The sequence below is a fragment of the Ochotona curzoniae genome, unplaced genomic scaffold (genome assembly GCF_017591425.1).
Source record: "Ochotona curzoniae isolate NIBS_2020 unplaced genomic scaffold, NIBS_Ocur_1.0 scaffold_4683, whole genome shotgun sequence".
NCBI classification, from domain to species: Eukaryota; Metazoa; Chordata; class Mammalia; order Lagomorpha; family Ochotonidae; genus Ochotona; species Ochotona curzoniae.
The window spans coordinates 2,617,978-2,630,882 of NW_024467121.1; the positions used below are offsets into that span (position 1 = coordinate 2,617,978).

General features: G+C 39.8%; 1 protein-coding gene across 3 annotated transcripts in view; it reads right to left on the reverse strand.

Moving 5' to 3' along the window:
* RSU1 (Ras suppressor protein 1) overlaps positions 1-12,905 on the reverse strand; it is a 190,862-nt gene that overhangs the window by 58,592 nt on the left and 119,365 nt on the right. For 2 of the 3 annotated variants that reach the window (XM_040967801.1, XM_040967802.1), the window contains one exon: positions 8,653-8,950. The exons of the other annotated variant lie outside the window; for it this stretch is intronic. In XM_040967801.1, coding sequence (XP_040823735.1) covers positions 8,827-8,950 — 124 coding nt within the window. In that variant the 3' untranslated portion in view covers positions 8,653-8,826. Of the gene's footprint in view, positions 1-8,652; positions 8,951-12,905 lie in introns of those variants that run through there. 3 annotated transcript variants of the gene reach the window in all.

The window sequence follows — 12,905 nt, forward strand, 5'->3', positions numbered from 1 at the left end:
TCCTGGCTTCGGATCGGTGCAGCTCCACCTGTTGCAGCAGCTTGGGGAGTGAATCATCAGACGGAAGATCTTCCTCTCTGTCTCTCCTCCTCTCTGTATATATCTGAATTTGTAATAAAAATAAATAAAGCTTTAAAAAAATAAAAGGAACTTCACAGAAGTTCTGCACTACCCAGTGTGACCTTGGGGTGTGCCAGGAAGCCAGCTTTGCATAGCGACCCCACACATTCCTAAACCCACAAGTAAAGATTCTGCATTAATATGACCCTGTCCACATTCTGTCTAGCAATTCCACTTGCTAAGAGTTAGAGGGTGTGACTTTAAAACATGAACTATGAACTACACTGAATCTGTTCTCTTTGTATTAGTATCATGTTAATCTGAGATCTGAATGAGAACTGTGTTGCAGTAATTATCATGCATTTGTTGTGAGATTCTGAGGATCAAAATGTTAATAGATTTCTGGAGGAAGAAACTAAACAGTTTGCCATATTTGGTTCATGGCACTTATTTTACACACACACACACACACACACACACACACACACGCTCATATGAAATAATTGTACCCATTTGCAATAGTCCAAGTGTTCATCATCCTCCCTAAATAGATAAGTGTGTGTTATATTATTCAATAAAATGTGTAATATATAATCTAGTATGTAATTACTTCGTGGATATTTGAGGTGCTGGCCTAAGTGTGAACCACATGTTTCCATTTAATTGTGATAATCCTTAAGATTTTTTTTTTCTCAAATGAAATTTCTGAACTTGTTCCACAATGAAAAACAGAAGTAGGTAAAGGCAAAACTATGGTAAATGTATAACCTCAATAATGAAAAAAAAGTAAAAGACAGGAAGCAATGGTTCTTAAGGCCAAGGTTTGGGCCTGAGGCACATTCAGGTTCAAACCTGGGCCCTGCACCATCTGGCTGCATTACTGATGACAAAGACCTCAGGCAATCAAAGCCCCAATTTGCGGATTTTTACATTGGCAAAGACTATGAAAGTATTTATAAGGATTGGGCAAAGAAGATGGTGTTCAATAAGAATAAATAATAAATATAATTTTGCACATGTATATGCCATAATGCATATAATTAATAATTCTAAAATTATATTGAATAGTAATAAAAGTATGAGCATAAATTCTTGATAGTTTCCTAATATGAAATTTTATTACTTCACTTTTATATTGTTTCAAAAAAGGTATTTATCAACACTTACATGTTGTTGAATAAAAATAATTAATTCAAAATTAAACAAAATTCCCAAGTACTAGAAGGAATAATGAAAGAACAAATCCCACACACAATGCTATCACTTAAGCCACTAATATTGGAGGTCATTTTCAAAAGATCTTTTTTCCTATATAAATTTGCATTTAAGTATAGATAATTGGTATGCTTTTTAAATTGACAAAATGCTATGAAAATTCCCAACATCTTTAAACTGTCTTCTACAACACAACGTTAAAAGATGGTAATGCATTCAATCATTTTGTTGCATCATTGTTTATTTACTCATTTTCATATTATGGGACATACAACTGCCTCCAGTTGTTGCCATGAAAAATGAGATTAAATTTTCTCTGCCTGTGTGTTTGTTATGAGGATTACCTCACAAACAAAACAAAGAGAGCATCAGCTAAAGAATTCCATTTTGACTTAAAGGTTCAGCCAGTGGCTGCAGAATTAAACTGTAAAAAAGTGATGCATTTAAGCAAACACCTTTTAGGTAGCTTCAGAATTCCTTTTCATTGGGCATCTTGGAGCAACCAAGCACACACAAGCAAACACATAAACAAATATTTCCATTAACAGAGGTAAAACTGAGATGACAGTCTGTAAAATAATATATTTCTGTAAGCACATTTACGTGATGCAAAGATGAGGTGGCTTTAATGAAAGTACAAAATATTATACAGCTGGCCTTCAAAACTTTAGCAACATATCACTTAACTTTTAAAAGTTCATATTTCTTGTACTATTTAAGCCTAAAAATTAATAATCAACAGAAACCAACTGGGAGGCAATTTGATAGCTGTCAATAATGTTTTACAGACCACACGCATCAAAGCCTCCACCCAAACTGGGCTTCAAGGAAAAACACTGTTCTTAAATTCTGAGAATAGGCAAATATGACTTGGCTTTGCATGCTCAGAAAACTGGTTCTTTATTCTGCAGATTCTGCTGTAACAAGGTGAAAACAAAATATGAATGACAAGTGCACATACTTAGCTGATAGAGAACAGAGTCCAACAGCAACCACATTAATCTCTCATGGAGGTTACGTGACTTCCAGCCAGAAATATCGATTCAGACCTATTCGGCTGCCAGAAAGCTTGACAAGTATTCAGACCCAAGCTGGGCGATCTCACTCTCAAATGGGAAATTCCAGCATGGATGGCCTTTGTACCCGTGAGTCCCCAAATAGCTAGATTCAACCAACCTCACATTTCTACTGAACACAGACAGATTTTTTTCTTGTCATTATTTTCTCAGCAACATAAAACGAGGTTTTACATAGCATTTGTTATTTATAAACATTAAATGTTTTATCCTGTGGATACTAACAGGTGATAGTACTTCTTCTACGATTTCCCAGTTATTTAGATAACTTGACTATCTAATTTTTAGTTCAAGCATTAAGAAATGTGGTAAGAAATGTATTGCAATGTAGTTGTCCTACATTAGATTCTTAGGTTTTATGCTTTGCTGTTCCACACAGCTTTATCATACCCAACTAAAGAACTGTTCTAAGTTAGATCTTATTTTTAATTAAAGATTTATTTAAAGAATTACAAAGAGAAAGACTACGAGAAAGAGACAGAGAGATCCTTCATCTGCTAGTTCACTCCCTAAATGGCTGCAACATTTGCTGCTGCTGCTTTCCCAGGTGTAATAGTAGTGAACTGGATTGCAAGTGGAGCAGCTGGGACTTTACTGGTGCCCTACGGAATGCCGGCTTAATTTGCTACATCAAAACACCAGCCCCAGAGGTTGTATCTCTCTAGAGTAGAACTTGTGCTTGCATAAACTCAGAGTTCAGAATAAAGAATTGTTCACTTCTGTCTTCTGAGTACCCCTGGTCTCTTCCCACTGGTCTACAACCAGGTGCGACAGGACCCTCTGGGAGATTCTTCAAGTTGGGTACCAGGGTTCTGTGGCATGATTTCTCTTCTGACACAGGGAATGACAGTGGTCTATTTCCAATCACTGTGCACTTTTCATTATCTATGTCTGTCAACATGAGTTATAAATGAAATGAAACATGCGCAATGTATGTTTACAGAGTTATTCCTCAAAGTTCTCTTATTATCTGAACTTGGGGTTAGGATTTAAAAAATATATATTGGCTATATAGTGGCTTTTACTCTGCAGGCAGTTCTTTAACCTTAAAACTGTAGAGCCAGGTTTTATTAGAGAACAATCTGGTTTAAAAATAATGTGGTGTGGTTAAGAAAAACAGAGAAATACTGTGCTAAATTATCTTCATTATCTTCTCCTCCTGTCTGACACAACTCAAGACAAGCTAGGCTGAGGTTGTCTCCCTGAGACTTTGCAATGAATGTTAGGGGAATATATGTGCTGTAGGTTATTTTTCACGATTCTGGGCTTTTTCTCTTCACATTGTTAATGGTATCTTTTGATGAGAATGAACATTTAAAATATATATATTTATTGGGCACAGCGCGGTCGCCTGGTGGTTAAAGTCCTCGTCTTGTACACCAGGATCCTTATGGCTGCTGGTTTGTGTCATAGCGGCCCCACTTCCCATCCAGCTCCTTGCTTGTGGCCTGGGAAAGCAGTAGAGGATGACCCAAATACTTGGGATCCTGCACTTGCACTGGAGACCCAGAAGAGGCTTCTGGCTCCTGGCTTCTGATTGGCTCAACTCCAGCCATTGTGGCCACTTGGGGAGTGAATCAGCAGATGGAAGATCTTCCTCATTGTATATCTGACTTTCTATTAAAAATAAAATAAATCTTTAAAAATATTTGGGATTCCTGAGATCAGGTCTCTTTTGGCATGACTCAAACTCACCATGCCCAATATCTGTTGGGGCCATCCTGCATCACCCTCATGGGACTTGAAGACCAGAAGGAACCATCGGAAAATAAACCTCATGCTGCTTGTTGTGCTGTAACTAAGCCGTTCTCTGGGTCTGACCCAAGAGCCTGGTATCTTCACATCATTCCTGAAAACTGTGGCAAGCTGACTTATTTGCTTGGCTGTAGAAGAAACTTTCAGCTTTCACAGTTCTTGACATCTCATGTTTTCAATATTTTGGCATTCTGGAATTCCACGCAGACATGTGTTGGACCTCTCCATTCTGTCACCCATGTCTTACCCTCTTGTGTCTCTGTGTTTCATACAGAGTATGAAACAGTTTCATAATCAGTTTCATAATTTTCCATTCCATTCACTCTCTCTTCAGTAGTGTGTAATGCATTGCTTACTCAATCCATTGAGATTTTTAATTGCAAAGACTATATTTTTCATTTCTTCTAATTCTCTTTGGCTTTTTTTCTTTTCAGCTATTTCTGGAATTTTTTTTTTTTTTTGAGGATACTGTTGTGGGCTAGGAAGTTGATTAGCACTCCTTAAGCTGAGCAGTAACAGGAAATGGGCTTGTGGCTAAAAGCACCTGGTCTAATGGGACTCATTGGCATCCTATTGTTTGGTTAAAGGGCTTGGGGGGAAAGAGTGTAAAAGGAGTAATAAAGGGAGGCTTTGGAGAGACTTCCACCATCACTGGTCTCCTGTCCGTGCTTCATCCACAGACCCTCTCCGTGTCCACGTTACTGGCTCTGCAGGCTGGAGCAGATTACTTATTCTGTAAGGACTTATTCCAATATCCCACCCTGGACCCTGCGCCATTTCTTCTTCCTCACAGCTCACGGAATCCGCGCCAGTCCAGCCATCCACCAATCAGATGTAACCTGGCATTCCACCTGAGAATCCCACCCCCAATCTCCCAGCCCCTTCCCCAACCCCGCCCACTCACCAATCATCCCCAGGCATTCACCTGCAGGCACCAATCCCCTGGGGCCTTGACCTCAATCCCTCCGAATCCCCGCCCCCCACACCTGGCAGACAAAAAAGGCCCCCAGGTGCGGTTCTCCCTCTCTTCTTGGTTCCTCTCCCCTGCTCTTCCTCTCTCTCTCCTCCTTCTTACCTCCCTTCCCCGCTCTTCCCCTTCCCCTTTTCCTGCCCCGCTGGAATAAACCTCCTAAGATATGTCGTTGGGTCTGGTGTTTTCAGCTCACGGTAAAGAACCAGGTTGCGAGAATTAGCTGCGTGTAAAGTATCTTAATATCGTATGACCTAGAACTAGAACTCTACCATTCTTTTAAATAACTAACATATTCCTTACCCAATGTCTTCATTGATGTATTTCACATACATTTTTTGCTATATTCAGTAATCCCACATCCCACTGCTATAAGGCATAGACTTTATTCTGTTGTTACTGTTTCGGTTAAGTTTTACAAATTCTGGTTTATGCCAATCCATTTGGTGCCTTTTGGACTACACTGTTATGCACCTGATAGTTTTTAAATGGTAACGTAACATTTTCTGAATCTTTGAGGATTCTGAGTGCAGAGCTGTTAACACCTCTCTTCCAGGCACGACTACTGGAGTGTTCTAGTCTCCTAAGCCACAGTCTTGATTTCAAATTAACATTCGCTTATTTGCAGATGGAAGATTCCTTTAATCTCCTAAATTTTTCACAATGCACTTGTGGGCTAGGAAGTTGATTAGCACTCCTTAAGCTGAGCAGTAACAGGAAATGGGCCTGTGGCTAAAAGCACCTGGTCTAATGGGACTCATTGGCATCCTATTGTTTGGTTAAAGGGCTTGGGGGGAAAGAGTGTAAAAGGAGTAATAATTGATTCTATATCAGAAGGCTTTTAGAATGTGCCATCTTCTCAAACTATCACTCTGTGTTTTCTAATTTTGTCCACACACCCGAGAAATGATCATCTTTCTGTTTTTATAAATGCCTTTCAAAGACTGTTAGTTGGTCAAAGAAGTGGGCAGGAAGAGCTTTGATATAACAACTTTTGTGTAAATTACAACATTTGGACCAAAAGTTAATCTTTAACACTTGACCATGTGATACAACATTGATCAGATATAAGATCAAGTATGTTCATGATCATTTTAGTTCATGTGTCCATGGTATCTATAGTAGTGTGAGAGGAGTTAGACTGGGTAGTAGTTAGGGTACTCTGGGTCCCCAAGTCATTTTTTATATAAAAGGGAATTTCCCCACCATGTCTTAGATTCACCAGAGCACATTTCCTCCTAGGGATAAGGGTGCTATTAGCATATCAATTCCCCACCTGAAGTGTCAGCCATTATCTCCGGCCATTGTGTGGGAGGGCCTCAGGCTGATCTCTTATCATTGAAAGGAGGGTAGGAGGAAGTAATACACATATGCCTAAGGCCTGGAATGTCCTATGCCTGGCACCTCTCTGGTCTTTTGTCCCCAAAACCAGACACCTGGGGACCAGAAAATTCCTTTGTCCTCGGAAAACCCCCTTCCGAAATAAAGCTTTAAAAGACCACACACAAAAGCTATTGCCATTTGTATGTATAAAAAATACAATAGCTGAGAAAGTATCATTCAAAATAGTCATAGGTTGGACAACTACCCCAGCCAAAGGATGACAGCTAGCATCCTGGAGCATGGAGACTCTAATGTCAACTGTGTCAGCCAGTGGACACTGTAAGCGTTTCCTCATCTATAGATTGGTGAGATCAACAGAACGCATTTCAGAACTATTGAAACCACTTGGCAGAACCCTCAGAGCATGTGACACATCGGGACTCTGGGTGGTTTTCAGGTGGCTGTTCCCCATCCTGGCAGGTTCCTCAGGACAGAAGGTTGGGTATGGCTTCTCCCTTTATCTTCCCCCTCTCCTCAGAAATAGGAAGAAGAAACAGAAAATCCAGAAACAGTGATAGCACCCACCTTCCCTAACCTGAAGACTTCCTACCCTGAGCAATTATGTAAACACCATCTAAAATAATAATAAAAAAATGTTTAAAAATAATCATGATTCAGGACATATGAAAAGCTCAAGAAAATTAACAATTACAAAATAAATAGTTCAGTTAAGAAATAGACAAAGGACATGAATAGGCATTTTTCAAAGGATGAAATACAAATGTTCAACAGACACATGAAAACAATACTCAGGATCATGAGCTATCACAGAAATGTAAATAAAAACTACAATGAGATCTCACCTCTCCCTAGTCAGTGTGGCGACCATGCAAAGTTACAAAATAATAATAGGGCCTGGCACGGTGGTGCAAATGGTTAAGGTCCTTGCCTTGCACACCCGGGATCCCATATGGGCGCCGGTTCTATCCTGGCAGCCCTGCTTCCCATCCAGCTCCCTGCCTGTGGCCCAGGAAAGCAGTCGAGGACGGCCCAAAGCCTTGGGATCCTGTACCCATGTGGGAGACCCGGAAGAGGCTCCTGGCTTTGGATCAGCATAGCATCGGCCATTGTGCTCACTTGGGGAGTGAATTACTGGACGGAAGATCTTCCTCTCTGTCTCTCCTCTCTGTATATCTGCCTTTCCAATAAAAAAATAATAATAATAAAAATAATAATAATAAATCTTGGTGAGGATGTACAGAAAAAGGTACCCTAATACATTGTTGGTGGGAATGCAAATTAGTACAACCATTATGGAAAACAGTATGAAGAGTCCTTAGAAACCCGAAAAAAAAAATCTACCATATGACCCATCCATTTCATACCTGGGAATTTATTCAAAAGAATTGAAACCAGTTATTTGTTTGTAGAAGCTCAGTACAATATATCTAAAATTTGAATCAACCATGGTGTGTATCAACCATTGAGCAGATAAATAAAATGTGGTAAATACACACAATGGATTACTATTTAGCCATAAAAACGAAATGAAAATTTTTCTTTTGCAACAAAATGGATACAATCGGAATCATTATGTTTTGTGAAGTAAGTCATTCCCACATCACAAATCTCTGTATGTCATAATTAACATAGGATACAAAAATGTATAAGAATCAGATGGATAGCTTATGATTTTTAACTCTCATTGCACTTTTGCTGAATGATTCTCTTTTCAGTTGTTGAACATTATGGTTGGCAGTGCATTAAACTTATTATATACTGGCTATGTTATTACAAAAACTAAAGGAAAAATGAAGGAAACATGGAGGTTTCTGTGAAAGCCATGAAATTATTCTCTTTATATTAATCAAAATTGAAGATATCAAAATATTGGAAAGACCAATTAATTAAATGTTATTGAAATTTATTTTCTATTTAAAACAAAGGAACTTATAAGCTTCAATCAATGAAATACCCTTTATAGTTCATGTCAGTTCATAAGAATCATTTTAACTAAAGAAAACATTCACTTTTTCTCCTTGCCATTTTAAAATTAAAAGGAAAACCTCTGAAGAAATCAAACACATGATGACATTAACTACTTTTGTGAGAAGATTAAATCTGACTGCAATTCATAACAGAGTGAGAAGCTAGTTGTGATGATAATAATTTTGAGAACATTTGTCAGCAATCCTTTAAAAATAATCCCTTCCATGTTTGAAAGGATAAGTACATACCTGCTCAGGGGAAAGACAGAAAGAATCCAAAATTAATGACGTAAGAAAAGCCCATTCCTTCACTTCACACAGCCACTTTCACATCATGTTGCCTTTAAATATCTTCCAATCAGATTTCTGTGTCTGATGACAGGCTGGCAGGCAAGGTGAATATCATTCTGAAAACCTTATTCTGGTGGTCTATTCAATGTCATCCTGTTCTATACACATGCTGCTCCATGTTCATGTCCAGGCTCCTCGGGGGAGTAACCATTTGTAAGGCAATGGTTCCTCCTGCCCCTGTCCCCAGAGTGAAGACAAGACTCTTTGTTCTGCTAAGAGGAATGGATCGAAAATAAAGACGGATTACTATATAAAGTTGTAATTGGCTTATCTGGGTATCTATTTTCCTCCATTGGAAAGAACTGCATCAAGACTCTTTGAACATTTCCTCCTAATGCTCTTGATAATGGGTTAAAAATATTCTTCAATTAAGCCTCAGAAGCGCTCTGTGGAGTAAGCCTCACGCCATTATCTTTCCATTGTATGGTGCAGGAGGCGCTGCTGACAACCAGAAAGGTCCCATAAATAGGCACACACGGAACAGAACAACTACCTATGTGGTCAGCATGCAAAGGTCACTGCTGGCCTTTCTCAGCTCCACACGTGGTTACCAAGAGGCACAGAAGGCCTCCACCCTGTATTCCTGCACAATGGGTGTGACGTCAGTCTTTTCACTTTCAACACTGCAGACCCGCCAGACAGATGCTCCTAACCCCACACTGTGAACAAAATGAAATTGCCCTTCTTTTCAGATGCCCCCTTGGCAACAGGCTGGCCCTGGGAGCTGGGTGCAGTCGGTGCCTTGAGCAACGATGCTCTGGCTGACAGCGGGGGGCAGGGGCTTTTTTGGAGGTGACAGGCAAAAGTGCACTTTCAAAGAAGGACACTGTTCAGTTGCTCTACACTCTGGAATCACAAAAGGGACTGGGTTATATTGGCATCCATGAACACTGTTTATGGTACTCACATTGACCTTTTCTTTATGGAGAATTTTACAGAACTCACTAAAATCCCAGCTCAGAAGGACCCAATGTATCTCCTTTAGCACAGGCTCCATTTTATAAAGCAGAAAGACTTCATGTTCATTTTAGAAGGTTACAAGTTCTGAGCTAATTCCAGGCAGTTCTGTGGACATCACTTCTGTCCTGTGACCCAGAGTTTCCCCTGCTGTTCCGTCAAGGTTCAGATCCAACTGCTTCCACACACTAATGAGGTTTGAACTCTGTGACTGGGAACCCTTTTCTGCATGACTCCTGCATGCATGGGAAGCTCCTTCTGGAGAGTTGATAGTCACTCAACTATGGGGGCTCAAGAGCAAAGAGGTCACTAAGTCACTAAGATGGCGACTAAGTCCAGGTCACTGGCGGGCAAGATGGCGGCCAAGGACAGAGCCCTGGGCGTGAACCAGGACAGGAGTCACGTAGCTCCAAGGAAATATTGATTGACCAGGGCCATCTCGCTCACCTACCCCTGGCCTATGGGAGGTGGCTTCCACATTCTTTCTCCTAGTAATTGGCTCCTAGTTTCTCCCTTCCTGGAATTCCCAAAATTCCCAGCCTGAGGCTATCCCTTACCCTATATAAGAAATCGAATTTCCCCAATAAATCGGAACTGCTTAGACAGAACCCCTGTCCGTCTGTTTATCTCTCGCAGGCCGGGAGGCTGGGTGGTGGGCAGCAGGCTCATCCCCTCCGGCAATGGGGTATTAAAGGAATCTGTGGAGGAGACCCTGCAACTAAGACACCAGCTCTAGAGGAGCAACAAGGTATTATAGCCCGGCTGAGATGACACCTGGTTCTTAACTCCGACAACAGTCACCTCTAGGAGTTCAACAAATGCTTCCTGCTGATACATCCATGTTTTAAGACATCCTGCAGGAAGGATTTGGCATCCAGTCAGGGTGATCCTATGCAGATCATTTCACCCTTTGGAGTTGTAGTTTGCACATATGGCAAAGAGAAGCCATGACACCGGACTATCTGAAGCTGTGTAGAATCCCAGGACATTAGAACTGATACACCAGATTAAAAGCTCTATCTATTCTGGTTATCAGTTTAGAGGCATGTTAACTAGCGATAAAATAAATGTCTGTTTATACTCTTGGTAAAACTAGCCTACACTTTCTGTGAAATTCCATGTCACCCTATTGCTATTTATACCGACAGCCCCTAATACTCCTTGAATATTTGCTATACACATGACCCAGTTCTATGTGCTCAATATGGATTACCTCACATATGCTTTCCTAAAGGCTCCATGAGATGGACACTACTCAAGTTTACAGATGAAATAAACCACAAAGAGCTTAAATAGCAGACAAGTGGTGGGCTCAGTACAAGGACTAACAATATGAGACTCCAGAATCTACCATTATTTATGCCAAGTGATCACAGCAATGTATTAAACAATCCACAAATAATAGAAACACAGTCTTCCACAAAATCCACAACACCGTTAACTTCCATTTATACTACCAGACTGTCAGAATTTTCAGGTATGGCAATGTATGATACCAAAATATTAATAATACTGTATTCTTTTCCATATGCAACACACACTTTTGTATAATTTATTCCTAAAAGAAAAAAATCCTATATTTCCTTAGGCTTTCTTCTAAGCTTATGAAAAGGACCTTATTAGGTAAAATGAGAATGATAAAATACACGTTCCAGAGATGCTGACACTGAAAATATTCCATGGGTCATTCTAAAATTTAGATAAATTTCTATTAAAGTGCCAGCATAAAATGGACAAGATAATATATTGGATCAAGGAACAAGAACTCAACAGTTCATCTAGGCAGCTAGGCAGTTATGAATAATTTTAATAAATATGCAAAGCTGGTATTCTGCCACATAAAATAGATAGTCAATTGTGAGTCTGAAACATATTTTTAAACTACAATGTGTCCTTGAAATCAAATAATTAATTGGCACTTTCATGAATCCCACTATTTTTGATCATGGGGTATCTACTTTTTGTGCTTTTTTCGAGATTAATCTTGATCTCTTTGCCATTTTATCTGTGACTTTTATAGATTCATTTTATAACTCAATTTTTATCCCACAAGGAGGTTCTGTATACTTGAATACAGATTCCTTGTCAAATGTATCTCTGCCCCCAAGGGATAACATTTTCAAACCAACCTCAAGGATAAGATTTGAAATAACAAATCATACTTGTTCTACCTATATCACTTAAAAATTACATACAGGAAGACATAGAATGCATGTAGAAACAAAAGCGTCTGAAAGAGCACAGTCAGAGCAAAGAGGCAAGCACTCAGCTTCTGTGGTAATTGAAGAATATGACAACTACACTCCCGAATACGGTGCTGGTTTGAAAGTACCCGAGCTTCTCTTAATGACTCATGGTTGGCAGGCTGGTTCAGAAAGACATAGATTTGAAAGTTTTTGGGTCTAGCTTTTTCTTTTTTTAAAGACGTATTTATTTCAAAGGCAGAAGCGCGGTATCATGGCTCTGCAAGTTAAGCCACTGCCTACATCCCCACAGCAGAGTACCAGTTTGTATTCTGATCAAAGATGGGTCAAGTACTTGGGCCTCTGCAACCCACATGGAAGGCCTGGATGGAGTTACGGGTTCTTGGATTCAGCTTGGCTCAACCTCAGTTATTGCATCCATCTGAACAATGAATCACGGGTGGAGGATCTCTTTCTGTTTTTCACTCTGCCTTTTAAGTAAAGCAATTTTGTTTTTGAGGACTTACTTTATTTGAAAGGCAGAATGACAGAAAAAGGACAAGAGAGAACTTGAGTCTCCTTGTTGATTCTATTAATGACCACGATAGCCTGGTCAACCCCATCCTAGTCCACCTTGTAGGTGGCAGGGCCCAAGAATGTGGGCCATCTTCTGTTGCATTCAATGCACATGAGCAGGAAGGCAGATGGGGAGTAGAATAGAATAGCAGGGCACTTGAACTGGCCTGATACTGGAAAGCCAATGTTGCAAGTGGTGGTTTAACTTGCTGTGCCACAGTGATGGCTCATAGGTCTGTCTTGATCTCAAGGATGAAACTGACACGTACGTTTTCAAAGATGAAATTTATACATTATTCTTACACTTTAATGTAGTTAAGCATCTGACTGAAATCACCTCTGCAAACTAATATATTTTCTATGACTGACTTCTTTGAATCTTGTTCATTGTAAATATCCAAAGGGGCAGAAAATAAAAGAACACAGCACATTTGAGTTCAGAACCTGTGCT